The sequence below is a fragment of the Hakea prostrata genome, chromosome 4 (genome assembly GCF_041222555.1).
Source record: "Hakea prostrata isolate BN-2017 chromosome 4, UWA_Hpros_2, whole genome shotgun sequence".
Taxonomy (NCBI): Eukaryota; Viridiplantae; Streptophyta; class Magnoliopsida; order Proteales; family Proteaceae; genus Hakea; species Hakea prostrata.
Window position 1 is genome coordinate 5,137,730 of NC_142603.1, and position 18,261 is coordinate 5,155,990.

The window sequence follows — 18,261 nt, forward strand, 5'->3', positions numbered from 1 at the left end:
TGGGGTATCCAAAACTGGGGGGTGGGAGAGAGACTGTGATAAAGCCTCTAGTGTCGAACGTGTATACACGTACCAAAGAAAGGGGTCATAGGGGATCATCCCCAAATTGCACATGAACATGGATAGGGCTGAATCACCTAGGCCTACATGGAAAAGATCAACAATATGGCCTATGCGTAAAGTGGAAGTTAGTTAGGTTTTCATTTTGGACTTAGGAATAAGAATGGGAAAGAGGGGGGGGGGTAGAAGCAAGAAATTGGTGAGTAAAGGTTAAGAGAGTTTAGCTCTAGGGACAAGAAGAGAAAAAGAGAAGAACAAAGGTTTTTGCTGCTGCGAATTCAGTGGAAGGCTGCTGTAATTGAAGGCAACGGGTGATAGGCTCCAATGCAACCAGTGGTGTGTGTATATATATATATATATATATATAAATAATTATATTGAGAAACAAAGAATTACAAAAGAGGAGCAGGGGGAACCAGCTTTCAATGAGAAGGTTGGAAGGAGGAATTAAGGCCCCAAGAGACAACAATGAGCCTGTTCCTTGGGAGTCAACAACCTGGGGGTGGGGGATATAGAGAAGTTTAGAAGAAACATCAAATTGAATTGCATTCCAAATCGAGTCTAAAGAGCGGGATTTGGAAGTCCATCGTTTGAGATTGCGCTCTCACCACAAGTGGTGGACCGTGGCACAAAAGACAAGCTTACTGATCCAATCACAAATGGAAGTACCTGAAAAGTTACTCGAAACCCAAGACCAATCACGATCAAAGCCAAATGAGCACCGAGAGCGGGGCTAGATGGAAGCGAGGGCTTTTCTCCAAAAGTCCAAAGAGAATTGGAGAAAGGGCAAGAGAAAAACAGATGTTTTAAATCCTTAGTGCCATTCCAACAAAGGATACAGTTGGGGTTAGCAGAGATATGATGACTAATGAGGAAAACTTGGGCGGGAAGGGCTAGGTTTAGGGATTTCCAGAGGGTGAGGGAGTGGCGGGGGGATATGACCCTTAAACCATACTAGAGGGGGCCAAGGGGGCTGGGGGAAGGCGAGCGGAGAAGGTTCCAAGTTGAGGCGGTGGTGAAGGATTTAGTGGCAGAGGGGAGCCAAACTAGGAGGTCACGAGGGGAAGGAAAGATAGGAGGGAGTGAGTTCCAGACTTGTTTGAGACTATGGTGGGGGAGGGGAGCCCAGGAACCATTAATGATGAAATGAGAAAGGGGGGTGGATTTGGGGATGCGGGTTTCATAGACAACACTGGGCTAAAGAGGGTGAAGAGGATAGCCATCAGATGCCATGAGTCAAGCCAGAAAGAGGTAGAAGAACCAGATGAAATATGGGTGGAAATGGCAAGGAGAGCGTGCGGTCTTAGTAAGAGAAGCTTCCTCCAGACCCAAGAAGGGTTAAAGGGGATGGGGGCAGTTCATAAAGAATCAGATTTGAGAAGAGAGGAATAGACCTAAATAGAGTCCTGTTTGGAGACAATTTTCCAGATGAGTTTGAGTAGGGCCCCGGAATTGACCTTTTGGATGTGGCGGATACCAAGGCCCTGAGGTTATAGACTTGGGGATCGGGAAAATGCCGCACCAGTGGTGGTTGACTTGTTGGTTGCAAGGTATTTTAGTGATTGGTCTTCTACCATCGTGTACTGAGGGTGTTGTAATACAGACATCTCCCTTTGTTTGGTTTCAATAACTTTATATGAGCTCCAACCTCACCAGAATTCTGTTTGGCAATATTTCAAATACTAGCAACAATATCCAATCCAATAATAAAAAAGGGAAATTTTCCTAGATGGACTCATTTTGAAAAAGATTTACCTAATAAGATGTTTTAAAAATTGTTTTACTTAAATGAATTCTATTTTTGAAAAGAATTACCAAATCCCAAATTTTGTGATAATTTTTCCGACCCAACTAATATTCCACTATGGACTACCCAAATTACCCTCAAAGTAAAGTTATATATATATATATAGTTAGTATTTCTTACCTTTTTAAACACCTTTTCTTTTTCTTTTTTCCTTCCTAATTCAATTCCTAAAAATTAGTTAGACAATCTCACGTTTGAATAACATTGACACGGGCGATGACCTAAGGAATGCTGTTTGAATAACAATTAGATCAAATAATATCTTATATCTTTTTTTTTTTTTTTTTTTTGGGGGGGGTCTATATCAAATTATATTTTTTATTTTAAATAAAAAAACTAGAGAGTGCCCCCACCACCAAATATCAAGCTCCGAATTCGGGAAAAAAAAAAAGAACCAAAAAAGCAAAAAAAATGAAAGAGGAATTAGTGAGAATTATAGCTGAATTTTTAAGAGTACATTATTAAAAAAAAAAAAAGATGCTAGTAACTAATTCTTAGGAGTAAGTTACTAAAAAATCTCAAACGTTGGATTGTCTGAGTGGAATTAGGAAAAAATGTTATTTAAAGAGGTAAAAAATAATAATTATATAGAATAGACTTTACTTTGAGGGTAATTTTGGGTAGTTCATAGTAGAATATTAGTTGGACAGGAAAAATTATCACAAAATTTGGAATTTGCTAATTCTTTTCAAAAATAGAATCCATTTGGGTGAAACTTATAAAAAAAATATATCTTATTAGGTAAATCTTTTTCAAAATTAATCCATGTGAGAAAATTTCCCTAATAAAAAAGTCTGTTGCAGTTCAGGTTTCATGGAACGAATTAGGAAGTCCATTACTAGAGTCATGTGCAAGCCATCAATCCTGAAGTGGACCAGGTGTGATTGGCTTAACAGTTGTGCTTGTAATATGGCCTAGGCCACAGACAGTGATGGTAATATAGGCTGATCTCTCCACTTTAGTTAATTTGTTTCATCCAGGATTGTAAGTAAAGATCCAAAGGGATGGTAGTCACTGTTTCCTCGGGATTTTCAGATATAGTGGTTGAAGATTCTGTTTTATCTGAAGCAGTTGTTATACCAGATTTAGAATTCAATCAGATTATGCAGAATCAGTTCAATTATGCCAGCTAAAACAAAACCTTAAGAGCTGAAACAAATTGTAGGTCTGGTTGAACTATACTAGCATGTAAGGAAGGATACAATCTTAAGAGCTGAAACAGACAGAGGAAAAAAAAAACCATACTTATTTTTTTCTGAAGAATTCGATCCACAACTACCGTGTATTTTAAGTGCAGGCGTGAACAAGAGACAATACTCAGATATACTACAGATTGAGTTCTCCAAAGGGAAGATCGATCCTTCAATTTTTGAGTTGTTTCGTCAGGTATATTGAGGAGAGAAATTATATGATATTTATACTTGAATTTGCCAAGTCATATAGTGGGGAAGAAGAAGAGTAGCAACTATTTCGTTGGTTTCCCCTTAGTGCTATTCTTTTGAGTTGGAAAGAGAATGCTGCAATGTTGCTGCGACAGGTTGCTGATGGGAATAATGTTGCAAGAGGCTTGCGGATTTGGTCAGAAGAGCTGAAGCTCTGATACTATGTTGAATCTGAGGAGAAACTAATCAGAATTGAACTAGACCAAAAGAGGCTGAATACAAAGGTTTCAACCACACAGAAGAAAGAAAGTGAGGGAAAATATCCCTCTCGAGGACTGCTAGAGCAATCCTAAGAGGGAATTTTCTCCTATAATACCCCTGACGACAGTAACTTAAACTGGTGGGAAGCTGAATTAGACTCCGGACAGTGTCCTAATCCAGCTCCACAAAACATTAAAAGGAAAAAGGAAAGCAACTAAAGCAATTCAAATTAAGAACAAAAGTATGGAGCTAAAATATCTAATCCTGATGTTATAGTTTAGGTCCATAATGATAGTACCCATGGGATTAAAGGGCCAACATGTACATAATCCAGCCATGGATTTATTCCTGAGAAAAGAAAGCATAGCTTAGTAATTCCTCTGCACTATGTACCAGAATGACATTTAACTTGTATTTTAATTTTGAGAAACTTTTCATAAAAGCTTTTTGTGAGGGTTTCAATTTGGTATCGGAACCTCAAATCTAAACTGAAATTGCCCGGATAACACTGTACCATACACGAACCGTATCAAGAAAGGTACATTACAGTTTTTGAAAAGGGTATTGGGTGTGGTATGGTACAGAAACAGTTTCTGGTTCAAAACCATTTGTATATACCGAAACCATATCGTATATTCTATTTAGAGGTATACATATATATAAGCATGCTTTTTTTTTTTAAGGTTTCGCTAATCAGTATATAAACAGGTGATCTGATGCCTTATTTTGTACTATTTACACTAAATAGTAGTAAACCTGTTTTGGTACCATTCTGTGACATTTAATGCGTGTAATACTGTATACATACCATTTAGAAATATCGTTTTTATACCATATTGGTACTCCACCATAGTGGTACGGAAAATGTTTCACAAAACTAGATCTTATGCGGTACGGTATGCTTTCAGTTTTGGGTGGGTATTTTCCGTACCATACTGAAACCATACCACTTGACACTCTTATTTGCTGCTGAGGATCTTCAACGGATTTTAAAAGAGGAAGAAATTAAGAGTCTGTTTAAAAATTGTGAACTTTCAAAGTTATTAAATCTAGTAGTGGTGAAAATAGAAAGGGTATCAAATCTTGATGCCTTTATGTCCAATGCAGATGAAGTCACTGAAGATCGTATGATTGCCCTGCGAAAGCGAGCTGAAGTTGATTCTAAGTATCTTCTTATCTTCATCCAGAATGGCGTATCGGAGCTAAGACATTCTCTTAACAGGCAAGCAATGTTTATGATATATTGAGATCTTGTTTCATGCCAAACCTCATTCTCTTTGTGAACTTAGCATTTTATTGGATAAACCTGCAGGTTGGGTGGTGCACTTGCTGAACTAGCAAATATATATTACAGGGATGAAGGTCGAAGGATTAAAACTCGTATTGAGAAGAAAAACTTCAGCTTTACTGAGTTGAATATCCGCTATTGCTTTAAGGTTAGGACTCACTTTTCTTTTTTTTTTCTTCTGTGAGCACCCATCATTTTCAATTTTGGAATGCAAAAAACTCTGTATTGACTTTGTTGATGGGCAAACACAATCATGCTAATTTCTCTGACAAAGAAGAAGTTCCTGACTCAAGTGGGGATGATGCTTCATTTCTTTTGTCTACTCTTCTTTGTTTATTTTTTGGATATCTGGTTCTTCTTCTACTTTTAATTCTTTTTCAATAGACCCTCTTGAAAGATTAGCTTTGAGAGTTCCTTTAACCTTTGAAAAGAGGAGAGTACTCCAAATTTCCATTTCTTTTTCTATTATTTGTACAGCTATAGTTGTGGTTGTCTCATCTTTGGCTTCTATAATGTGCAAATCTTGTGTGAAGGAATTTCTGTTACTGAATGAACGCAAAACTAATCATATTGCAGGTTGCTGTGTATGCAGAATTTCGGAGAGACTGGGTTGAGGCTTTGCGGTTTTATGAGGATGCATACCGTGCTCTACGTGAGGTATGTTTCATTATCAACCCCACCCCACCCCCCCCCACCCCACCCCAAAAAAAAAAAAAAGAAGGAAAAAGGTAAAAAAAAAAAAAATTCTATCATATTTTAACAAGTGGGTTGGCTGCATGGTTCCATCATAATTGTCATGGTGCCTAGGTGATCAACAGTATTGGAGGAGGTTATTTAAAAAAAAAGAAAAAAAGAGAAAAAAGGCCAACACAAACAAGGCAACCATAGCTCCGCCCTAGGCAATGCCATGATAACTATGGGATCAATACCTCCAATTAGCTGTATTCAAGGTCATACTTCTAAACTATGTTTTTTTCCCTCACTTTTCCTAGAGTCATTCTAGGTTGGGCTCCAAACTCTTTTAATTCAATCTAAAATCAAATCACTCCTTGTATGGGAGCATTTGAAGGCGTCCTTTGAATATGCCCATGCCTCTTCGAGTGACTTTCTTATCACTTAACGTGTTTCGCAGTTAATCCCAAATCAATTTTGATTTGATCATTCGTTGTTTAATCCTTCCTAGATTTGCCAGATATGCATTTTAACATTCACATCTTCCCTTTCCTAGTCCATCCGAAACCGTAATGCCCAAGCCTTAAAAACCCTAACCTGGAATTACATTAGAGCAGCATCTGAACCCTATTAACCCTCAAACGTAGCCCGAAACCCTTAGAGAACCAACTCTAACCTAATTCCCAAGTCTGAAACCTAAGTTACAGTTTACTATTAATCCCTAGACCTAAATGCCTTCATTCCTAAGCCTGGCCGAAATCTTCTAGGCCTAACCCTAACCTTTGCAAACCCTAATTCCTTCAGAAACATTCAATTAAAGGCAACTACAGCCCTAGAAGACTGCTGGTTTCCTGAGAAAGGATCCCTGAGTGAGCCCAATTCTAGGGCATAATTCCAATACTCTTAAACCCTAGAATTTGGTTCACATGTTCGGTGGCAAAGAAGCATTATATAGGTAAATTTCGTGTTATTTGATATGTTCAGGTTAGTTCGAATTGATTTGGGTTTGGTTTGAATTATCCTACTTGGGTTAGGACGCTTAGGAAAGTCAACAAGGGTCAAGGGGAGGTAATGGGAGTGGGAGATAATCCTAAAGGGGGTTGATGCTTGGCTGAGTAAGTTGGGAGTTATTTTCTAGTAAAGCTAGGTGTTTATGGTTTCTAGATGTTGAAGTGGAATTGCAGAAAATTTCAATACTTAATGGAGGAAGATCTAATGGAAGATCTAGCGGTAGGGATAGGGTTAGGGGAGGGGTGTGATCCAACTAGAAGGTAGAGGGTGTGGTTAGGGGTTGGGAATCTAAGAGTTTGAAAGGGAGGGGGATAGTTGCTGCTGCAAGGGGAAGGGGTGGGGTAAGGTTGCGTGGGCTAGGGAAGAAGGGAAGTGGGTTGGAAAGGGGTGGGGGAGGCTGTATTTACTTGTGAGTGTGAAGGGAGCTGCTGGACCTTGAAGATGGTGGCTGTAGTTGACGAAGAAACTGCAGAAATCACTCTCCAGTGGCAGCCGCAGGCCTCTCCAAGGAAAGCTTGCAACTTCTATTACCTCCAAACTCAATATCGATTATATTATTCAAATTCAACTTGTGTTTACAGAGAATGGAGGCTTTATTTATAGCCTCTAGAGGAAACAAACTATGAAGCAGACTGGGAAACTGACTGGATTTCAAATTAGAACTCTAATCTGAGTATGACTTGGACTTGACTAAAGACTTCTTGCATAAACAAGGACTCTTTCATAACTTACTCGACATCTAATTGGATTCTAAGAGTAGATATGGATTCCTGACAACAAGTAGACTGAGACTACGGAATTCCAACACAAACTGGGAATCCACCTAACTCAAATGAGAAAACATAATAGATCTAGGGTCCTGATAACTAGCTGGACTCAATGGGACCCTGACCTAGGACTTCATGAAATTTGTAGACCAAATCACCCCTGGATCAATTAAAGGCTGTAGGGTTTGGGGAAGTAACCATGGGCCTTTGAAACAATTTGCAACACCAACATTCTGCACCATATATCATAGCTGGTCATATGACTCTGCTATAAAATTCTCCTTCCAGTTTTGAAGGAAGAACTTCTTGACTACATGATATTCCGGATGCGCCTCTTCACTTCTTTACCCTTTTAATGCCATTCTCTATTCATAACTATGATGTGCTCCATTGTGAGAGCTACATGCCCATTGTTCTTTCAACTGCTCCATTGTGAGAGCTACATCCCCATTGTTCTTTCAACTATCCAATTTTTCAAACTAACCCTTTATTTATACTAGCTACTTTTGTCAATGATATACTACCATAAAGTACATTTGGCCACATGATTAGGTTTTGAAGTAAAGTGTGTGGTTTGACATCACATGCACATCAGGTAATCAGTTTCTTTGCACCATCCTATTTCTCAAGAAGTGCTTTTTCTAGAATACCTTATATTTGAATGTTATGGAAAAACATCTAGCACCTATGAACCATTCCTTTTTTTTTCATCTTGTCATCATGCCATCCTAAGAGGATTGTTTTATGAGCATTGGGTGGGGCAGATAACAAGATTGATTTTATGGTCTGTGACGTTTGGTTTACTCCTAAATTCTTTGTAGTATTTTGAAACCTTACTTTTGATAGAACCCACAAATTATAATGATGCATGAGCAAAAATATTAACTGAAGACTTTTATGGAGAATAAATGCGTCCTCGTACAGGTCAATGTAACCTTTTACGCTTAGAAATTCTTGAATTTGTAGTAAATTGATTTGATTTAAAAATCAATGTGTTTGTAAATTTATCAGTGAGGGTAAAGGTCAAATTGTTGATATATTGCACTGTAGAGATGGCAACAAACTTGATTAACACGTGGAGCATGGTTGTCAAGGTGGCAAGGCGACCAAAGCTATTTGGGCTTTGCCTAGGCGTTTAGGCGACAAAGCGGCAATTAGGCAGCAATAAGGCAACCAAAGTGGTTGGGTCAAAATGTTTCAATACAACTACTTTTCAATACAATTACTTTCTACAATAAGCTAAACAAATAATCAATAGTCACATTCATCCAAAAAAAACAAGCATTCAAGAATCATAATTATGAAAAATTATTCAAAAAAAGAACACAAACATAAGTTCATCTCATCAAACCATGGTTGTCAAAGAGTCTGCCTAGGCATTTACTGATTCTTGATGTTGAGTATGGATTATGCTTCACATTCTGTTGTCGACAGGCATGGGGGTCCTTGGAGTTCCTTTGTAGATTGGGCGTCAATTAAGCGGTTCAAAACAAAACGGTTGAAAAACTGCTTTGCCGCCTAGGTGGACGCTTTGACAACCATGATGTGGAGTTGTGTAAAAGAGTATAACTTTTATATGAAACAAACAAGGTCATACTAAATAGTGGAAAAAAGAAGTTTCAATGTTGATTGAAACAAGTGTTCGTTTTTCCTACCCTAGTTTTAGTTTCCCGAAACAAAAGACCAATCATATACCATCAATAATTTACTAAGAAATTGGTTTAGTCAAATAGTATGATGCAACTCATGCTGGTCATACATCTTCAAGAATCAAGATGTTGGAATATAGCAGTTGCAAAAGGTCTAAACTGTAGGCTCTTTAATAGCCTCGCCCTTCTCTTTTCAGTTTTTCATAAAGCTATAGTTCTTTTTTACTTTCCACCTTATGTTTTTGGTTTCAAAGTTCTAATAGCTACCCTCCATACGAATTTACTTTTTAAGGTACGAAATGTAGGAGGATTTAGTTTTTGTAATCTAGCTAGTATTTTTAGTTCTTGTAACCTACCAATTTTTATACATAGATATGGAGAATTATGATGTTTGAAGTAAAGAAGCTCCATGGTGGATGAAATTAAGCAAGGCATAAGGTCCAGATGAATTCCCAATAGAAGTACGGAAGAGCTTAGGAATTTATGGGCTAGCTTGGCTAACCAAGTTCTTTAATAAGATTATCAGCACAGAAAAATTTCTAGATAAATGGAGGAGAAGCTTTGTTTACTAAACTAAAAGGGGATATTCAAAGCCTCAATAATTATAGAGGTATAAAACTAATGATTCATATTATGAAATTATGGGAGAGGGTAATTGAAATTCATTTGGGACAAGAGACTATTGATACGGATAACCAATTTGGTTTTATGCCAGGAAGATCTAAGTGGAAACCATTTATCTTATTAAGAGACTTATAAAAATGTAAAAATTGTGAGAAGGATCTTCATATAGTCTTTATTGACTTAGAAAAAGCCTATGATAGAGCCCTAAAGAGTTAAATTTTGCAAGTATTAGAAAAGAGAAATGTTTCAAGTAAATATGTGGTTGTAGTTAGGATGTGTATGACGGTTTAGCGACAAGTGTAAGAATGTGGGGGCTAAGGTTGTGAATTTCTGATGACATTTGAGTTACATCAAGGATCAACTTTGAGTTCTTATTTATTTGTACTTATTGTGGATGATTTAACTAAAGACATTTAGGATGAGGTTCCTTGGTATATGCTCTTGCTAATGATATTGCTTTGGTAGATGAGACACAAGTAGGGATCAATTCCAAGTTAGAGATATGGAGATGAACTTGGAGTGAAATGGCTTTAAACTAAGTAGAATGAAAACTAATATCTAATAATTTTGGGCTTTCCTAGATAGATAATGAAGTGGTAAAACTTGAGAAAAGAAGATTTAACTATGTTAAGTACCTTGGTTCAATTATAAATACAGAAGGTGATATGGAGGAGGATGTTTCCTAGAGAATCGAAATAGGATGGATGAATGGAGAGGTGCTTCTTGAGTTTTGTGTGGTCGACACATTTATTTAAATCTCAAAGAAAATTTTTATAGGACGGTCATACGACCAACTACAATGTATGGTGCAAAATTGTTGGCTGTTAAGAAACATCATATAGATAAACTTGGTTTAGCGGAAATGACGATGTTTAGATGGAATAGTGGCAAACTAGGAAGGATAAAGGAATCATCCCATTAGAGCTAGTTTGAAGTAGCTCAGATAAGTGATAAGCTACAAGAAAATTGTTTGAGATGGCATGACTATGTTCGGTAGAGGCCTTTTATTAAGACCCTATAATTCCCTTGCAAATTCCAGAAACTCCCTTGTGGCCCTTGGTTTTTCTGTTGATAATTATTCCCCCGACGTATCCTTTGCTCATTGATCCCAAGCTGAATTGTTTAACAGAAAATAGGAAAAGATAATGAAAACAATGGAAATTGCCTAATGATTGGGAGCGTATAACTCGTATGTATATTGCAAAAACAATTGACAACCTCCATTACAAGACTGAAAGAACCCAATTACTCTAACCAACACACACAATGAACTCCCCAGTTCACTCAACTGAGGGGTCTTCCCCCCTTGCAAGCAAGCTTGCCCTACACAACATTCATTTCCTTCTTCCCCTTCCCAGTCCCTCTCTTCCCTTTAATATAACCCTAACACAATCCTAATGAATGCAATCTATGAAACTACTTTCTATGTAGGCAGGCATGGGATCCTTTCCCATTTTGGAATTGATCCTGTTCAACACTGTACTCTACCCCTACGATGTACGCCCCTCAATGTTGGAGTTGGTTTGTAATAATTCTTCCCTCCTTGAATTTTACCTTACCCTCAAGGTTACATCGAACGTTGTCCTTAAGGTGGGGTGAGATTAGAAGCTTGATCTTCACATGCTTTCCACATAGCCATGCCAATTTAGTGACCAATTTGCACATAATCGTCCAAAGAAAACTTGTGGGGTCCAATTTGCGACTCAATCACTTTATTTGGTAAATCTCTATTTTTTGCTTGAGCTGCAAGCTGTTCGTTGTTGTTAATGTATATTTCTTGGGAGGATTCTTCACTTTTTGTGGAATCATCAAGTAGCATAGGTTCTACTAGATTATTATGGACCCTAAGATTCAGAATTAAATCAAAAGCATGAACCTTAGTAACCAACCTTGGAGAACTAAGCATATTCTCTCATCCGCTTATAAACGTTGAGGCAACACCAGCTCATTCCTTGCAGCATATATGGCATAATTTACGTAGAGGCCTGTACTTGAAATGGATGGTTTTAATCCAAATGTGTGTCTGTCGTTATAAATTTCCAATCGGTTCCCATCTAAAGACACTTCCAAGCAGTACAACTGGGGAGAGGTTGTAAATGGAACCATCAGCACTAGAAGATCCCATTGATTGGAAAATAAAGGCCCCTTCCATTTTCTCAGTCGCATCATCACATGCTGCCTTGGGGAAGTCACCATCGTTGATCATTTCCTAGGGTTGTTTTCCACATCAGGATGTAAAACTGCTGTCGTTGGGATCGATGCACGCTCCTTCCACGTCGCAATCGATTCTTGGTGGCTGGTGCCTTTGATATGCCAAAAGGGTAGGGTTTTCTGTTGTAGTGGCAACGCCTGCTCAAAATTTGGGTCTGGTTGGTTTGGTTCGTCGCAACGGTTGTCTGGTTGGTATTTTGGTTTGCTCCTGGTCCAAAGTTGGACTGTAGCCCAATCAAACCAATTTGGGCTTAAGTTAACATAGCATGAAATTGGCTTTAGCTCAGTGGAGTAGATTGGGCACATGGGGGTTTCTTATGGTACCTGACAGCGCATTCCTTATATTTGGTTCGTCTGGACTTAGGAGCTAAGACCACATGGGCCTGATTTGGGCCAATATTACTTGGTCTTTGGCCTTTTAGGCTTGAACCGCCCCTAGACCGACTTGGGAGTGCCAATTCAAGAAATTGCGTCTCTCCTTAGTTTTCTTCTCCAAATCCAACAGGAAACAAACCTAGTTGCTGCTTGATGCCTTCCGCCATCTGTTGCGGTCCCCATTCCACTCCCTTTCTCAGCGTGGCTTTTCAATTTGACCTCTCAACCTGCAGCCTCAAGCCCAATTTGGTGGATGTGTAAAATTGAGCTTGTATTCCCTACCAACGTGTAGCTATCAGTCGATTCCTTTGTGATCTCCGGCAAGGGTGAACCCAAGTCCCTGTGCTTTCCTTGTCGCAGCCTTGCAGGTAGGTTCGTAGTTTATTCCTGAACTTTTGATCCTTCTCTTCCTCCTCGATATGCTAGATTTGGGATTTTAGTTTTTGGATCCCAATACTTTTCCCTTTCATCTGTTCTCTTCTTTTATCTCCTTTAGGGCTCAATATGGGTCTAGATTGAACCCCTCTATCCAAGGGTTATGAATTTAATTTATATTTTTATTTTGGTTAATAAATTTTGAGTTATGAAGAGTCCAAGTCCATTCTAACTTAGTTAGTCGTGTCTGACTTGGTCAAAGTTGGTTGGTTGAGTCTTTGTTATCTTAATTAGCAAGTGTTTTAATTAAGAGTCCATGTAAGGTAGTGGTATCCTAAACTATAAAGGAGGCTCACCTAGAGTTCAATATTTTATTAATTAGTTTCAGTGAAAGAGTTAGGTCAGTAGTTGCATGATGGATCCTTATCGGTTAAGGAGTCCCAAGTTGAGTCCAAGTGTCACGTAATAAGGCTATATATACTTAAATAGCCTCTTTTATTCTGAATAAAGTAGGTTGAATTGTTGAGTAAATGAAGAGGCTTGGGCCATGGGGGACGAAACACTTGTAGCCAAGGTTGGAGACTTATTCTCAAGGTAACTCTTGAAAGATCATCCCCGAGAGTAATAAAATATCTAAACCCTAGAGTATTAAATGTAAGACTTGGTCCCCAGACATTGTAATTAATTAAAGCAAAAATGTGGGAAGACTGATTAACAACGTGGTGGATAGCTCATAGGGTGAAGCTTCCCAAACTAACATGACTCACACTGCAACTTATAAATAAGCTGAAAATGACTATCTAATAATTTCAAACTTGGCAAAGAAGGATGACCCATGCAACAATGAATCTGATGCGGTAGAGAGATGCTTGAAGAGGAAACAGGAGTGTCAAACAGATGCAACTCCCTAGACTCACGACCCTTACCAATTGTCTTCTTCGTTGTTAGATCCTGAAAGAGGCAAAAGCCTGGAAAAAGGGTGACAGAATAATTATATTCAGTGGTAAGTTTATGAACATACAATAAATCAAATGGAAATTCTTGTAAATAAAGAACTGAGGATAAGGTTAGGGATGGGGTTAGAGGAATAGTTCCAGTGCCTTTAACTGTGGCACATAAACCATCTACAAGGGTGACCAAAGAATTGGATGAATGAAAAGAAGAAAAGAAACTTAGGGTTCCAGTCATGTGATTAGTGGCACCAGAATCAGTGATCCAGGGCCTAGAATTGGACGAGAGGCAGGCTATTGCATTACATATCTGCACGAATGTAGTTGCAGCTGGTTGGGATTGGGCTGCCTGAAACTATGCAAAGCGATTAAAGTCTTCTGCTATCATCTTCACGGTTTTATGTTCACTATGTGGGCAGATTGGTATTTATGGTAGTAGCAATGTTGGCAACTTGAAGGGGTTTGCTGTGCAATTTCCAACAAAATCTCTGAATGTGACCTGACCAACTGGTGACAGGTCCTAGCTGGTGCATCTGTAGACTCTTGAGAGGTGTTAGGGGTTCTTTTTTTCTTCCTGTAAACTGGATCTAAGATTATTAGTGAATGTGGCAAGTGCATATGTGTCAGATAAGGTGGGCACTTTGTCAACACCTAGGACCTGAGATCTTACTGAATTAAACTCCTTCCTAAGTCCCCCTAGAAAACTCATCACAACAACTTACTCTTCTTGTTTCTGCATCTCACTAACATTAGAAGTGATGGGAAGTATGGAATTCAACTCTTCATACATCCTCTTAAAATTTACAGAATATTGGGTCAAAGCTGGCCTTTTCTATCAACTCGGTAGAATTCCTGGGATAGCTCATATATGCACGGAAGGTTGTTCTGACTAGAGTACAGGACATTCAGATATTCATGTAGTTCCTTAACAGTATCAATGTGGGTTACAAGGTCCACAATATGTTTCTCCATAGAATTCAGTATTTGTCCCAAAATACGGGAATCCACTGTCTCCCAATAAGAGTATGTGGTATCAGTTTTTTTGGTGAAGTGATCTTGTTGTTCTCCCCCAAGAATTCTTTCTCTAAGAATTTTCTTCCACTGATGAAAATTTCTAGCTCCTTCGAGTTTATGTTTTGTACGCCGATGAGGATAACACCTCAGTCATGGTATTTTTATTTTTAGTCTTTAGTTTGCCGTCACAAAATTTTAGAGAATAATCCAACTCAGAAATTGGTCGAACAACCCCAGTAAAATCTTTCCTTGCAAGTTAGAACCAGAGATTGAACCAAAGGTTGAACTAGAAATTAAACCAACCAATACATATCCAAACAGCTGTACTAAACTTTTAACCAAACCAAAGATTAGAACCATAATTTAAACCAGCAGAACCGAACCAGTTGAACAGAACAGAGTCAGATCAACATATAATCAACCAAATATGCAGAAAACTAGTTCGACCAAGGGAAAGCAGATTTAGAGAGCTTCTATACTTCATGCAGGTTATCTTCCACTTCTCCAAACAAAAATCCATTTGAAACAAGAAGAGACAAGGTACTAACCTTTTGAGAGACAAACTACAAAGGTTGTTCACGAAGAATCCAACTAGTTTTCAACCAAAATAGAAGATTGATCTTCTCTACATCATTGATTCCAGCAAACCCTTGAAGAATCCAGCAAATCTTCAACAGTATTGAAGATTGAGCTTCTCTACTTCATTGATTCCTCAATAGTACAGCGTCAGGTGCTGGCTCCCCCTCAAATGAAACCCTGAATCTTCCATAAAACAGCAGCAATATGTCTCCAAAAGTTACAGGTATGTTTGTGAACCTCTTGATAGCTTTGAAACAAAGGTAATCTAGAGCAGCTGCTGCTCTGCTACCGCCTAGGTTAGAGACTAGATGAAAGGGAAAAACAGAGTGGCGAGAGGTAGAAGAAGAAGAAGATTAGAGAAGAGGCTGGGAGGCCTTAGTTATGTGTAAGCCTCCTACAGCCGAGACTTTATTTGTATTCTACTCCAATGATTACAACCAGCTAGGAAACCGAAAAGGAAACTAGGAAACTAAGCGCCATGTTTAATAAGGTAAGCTCACTCTCGCTGAGTCGCCTATTTTTACCTATTTCCAATAATATCCTCTTAACATGTTTAATGCACACCAGTGAATGGTATCTTTTCATTGTGAGGAGGGAATTGGATTTGACAGGTTCTATGATGCTATTAATATGTTGGATGAATCGAATATTCCATTTTAATCATCTCATCTAGAAACTTCCTGTAGGCTACGAAAAAACTATGAATGTTATTGACTGTATTCAGTTGCTATGACATGACTTATTGTGGTTCCCAAGAAATCAGGCACAACAGTGTAAAGTTGCTGTGCCATAACTAGAAAATTTTTAAGACCATGAAACGCTTTATAACTAGCTGCATTTACTGTCTTCCCTTCTCCCACCCATCTGTTTGAGGGAGCTACTTGAATCTATACATAATAAATCTTTCCATTTTTTGATTGTACTCACAAGTCAATTTTTATGTCTAGATGGTTGGGACTTCAACAAGGTTGCCTGCAATTCAACGCCTAGTCGAGATTAAAATAATTGCAGAGCTGTTGCACTTTAAGATATCAACCTTGTTGTTGCATGGTGCGAAAGTCATGGAAGCAGTAGTGTGGTTCAGACAGCACATTGCATCTTATAAATCTCTTCAGGGAGCACTAGAAGTTGTTTTCCTTCACTGGGACTGGATGAGTAGGCAATATCTGGTCTTTGCTGAGTTACTGGAGACAAGTGCTGGTGCCATCCCAGGCAGTGCTTCTCTTAGCCTAGGCACATCAGAGAAATCTTCAACTGCGTGGGAATTCCAGCCAGCTTACTATTATGAGGTGAGCATCCTTTTTACACTTGAAATTTAGATTATTGCCTCCAGCACACATACCTCCTCTTTTTGAGTCCTTTTTACACTGGAAATTTTATTGTTGCTCCCATCTCCATTTCCCTCACCCACTTTTTTTCTCAAAAAGGATGTTTACACAGGATAGAAAGCTCTGCCCTATCTGTGTGCAACACATGGACAATCATGTTTGCTTTTTCCCTTTTGAATAAAAACTTTAGCTGTCTTTTCGAGTGCGGAGTAGAGAGGCTGGGGTGAGGGAGGGGGATGAGGAAGCCAAAATTACCTTGACATGGTTCGACTGGTGGACCTAGGAATATATGCAAGTGTCTTAACTTGTTAAGGACAAACTGCCATTTAGATTCAAATAAAAGAAAACGAGGGATAGCGGTCTACTTAGTGGTCTGGCGTCGAAGTATGTTCAATGCTACTGAACGCCTATGGGGTAACTCTTTATGAGTTGACAAAACCCTCCCCCTTCATTTTTTTATGTGAAAACCAAAAAGCTGAGACTTTTTTTGTTTCTGGTATATGCATTTTTGTTGAACTCAGGTAAATATAACTGAATGTATTTCTGTCAACTACATGTTTAGGTGATGGTTATCTCGGTTTAATAAGGCAATATGAAATATTGAAATCTAATGTTAATTAAGTGGAGATATCAAATGTGAGAAAAACATGAGGTAGGTCTTGCTATGATTTGCCATATTAAATTATTATCCCCAAAAGATGATTAAAATATCATCATTATTTTGTTTTTCAGAAATCTTAAGTTACTCCTCGCAGACGCTTCATGCATGATACCTGCTTATACCAGTGATGGTATTCCCTTTTGGATAAAAATCTAGCATTACATCGAAAATTATAGAAGGTGCATTACCTGATCATGAAGAGAAGTACAGTTAATGGACGTTTTCATTCATCTGATCTAATTTTTTGCTTGTCCAAAAGGGGGGGGGGTTCAGAGCTATATTTTGGTATCCAAGTTTAAAAAAAAGCCTATTTCCCATGAGATAAAGGCTCATGGTGTAGCCTCAGATGAATGAGGACTAGTTAAACAAGATTTTTAAGAGAACCATCTCCGATCTTGAAATAGGACAACCTCGGTTTGGTTGTTGTGTATGGGATGGGTGCTGGTGTGGGTTATGGCTAGTAATGTTAGGCATTTATGACTATTTCCCATGAGATAAAGGCTCATGGTGTAGCCTCAGATGAATGAGGACTAGTTAAACAAGATTTTTAAGAGAACCATCTCCGATCTTGAAATAGGACAACCTCGGTTTGGTTGTTGTGTATGGGATGGGTGCTGGTGTGGGTTATGGCTAGTAATGTTAGGCATTTATGACTATTGGTGTAGATGATGAGATGTGTGGGTTCAATTTGACCTTTGATGCCCCCCCTTCCCTCTTTTTTTTGGGGTGGGGGGGGGGGGGAAGGGAGGGGTTGTTAAAGATGTGATGGCTTAGATAGGGCTTCTTGGGTAAAATGGATGTTTTTGGATGTCGGGTCAAACTGGGGTGAAAATGGGGAAAACGCCAAATGGATTCCTACGATGTTAGATTGCTTTGAGTATCCAATGATATGATTATATGGTGGCTTGTCTCTGTAAATAACTTGGGGTCAATCAAGCTGCTAGGAAAATCTTTTAGTGGGGGTGGATCTTAGAGATACAGTTTGAATATCCTTAATATGCTAGAGATGGGGACTGGGACTGTGGGTGTCAGAATGGGCTGAAATTTGGGGAGAATGTAGGTAATAATATAGGGGGTGTGATTAAGGGTGTCCTTTTAACCGAAAACTGAATACTGGATCCAAAACCGAGCGCATTAAAGCCAAACCAAATTGGATCGGTTTGAAATTTGGGTTGACTAAGTAGAATGTTAATCAGATCCAGTTTGGAGGCTAGAACTCTGTCGGTTCTAACCAAAACCAAATCGAA

At 38.7% G+C, this 18,261-nt stretch overlaps 1 protein-coding gene across 1 annotated transcript in view; it reads left to right on the forward strand.

The window, feature by feature from the left end:
* LOC149017297 (trafficking protein particle complex subunit-like protein) overlaps window positions 1–18,261 on the forward strand; it is a 30,247-nt gene that overhangs the window by 7,242 nt on the left and 4,744 nt on the right. The window contains exons 3-6 of the mRNA XM_089151627.1: window positions 4,618–4,732; window positions 4,823–4,946; window positions 5,375–5,455; window positions 15,973–16,314. Coding sequence (XP_089007753.1) covers window positions 4,618–4,732; window positions 4,823–4,946; window positions 5,375–5,455; window positions 15,973–16,314 — 662 coding nt within the window. The remainder of the gene's footprint in view (window positions 1–4,617; window positions 4,733–4,822; window positions 4,947–5,374; window positions 5,456–15,972; window positions 16,315–18,261) is intronic.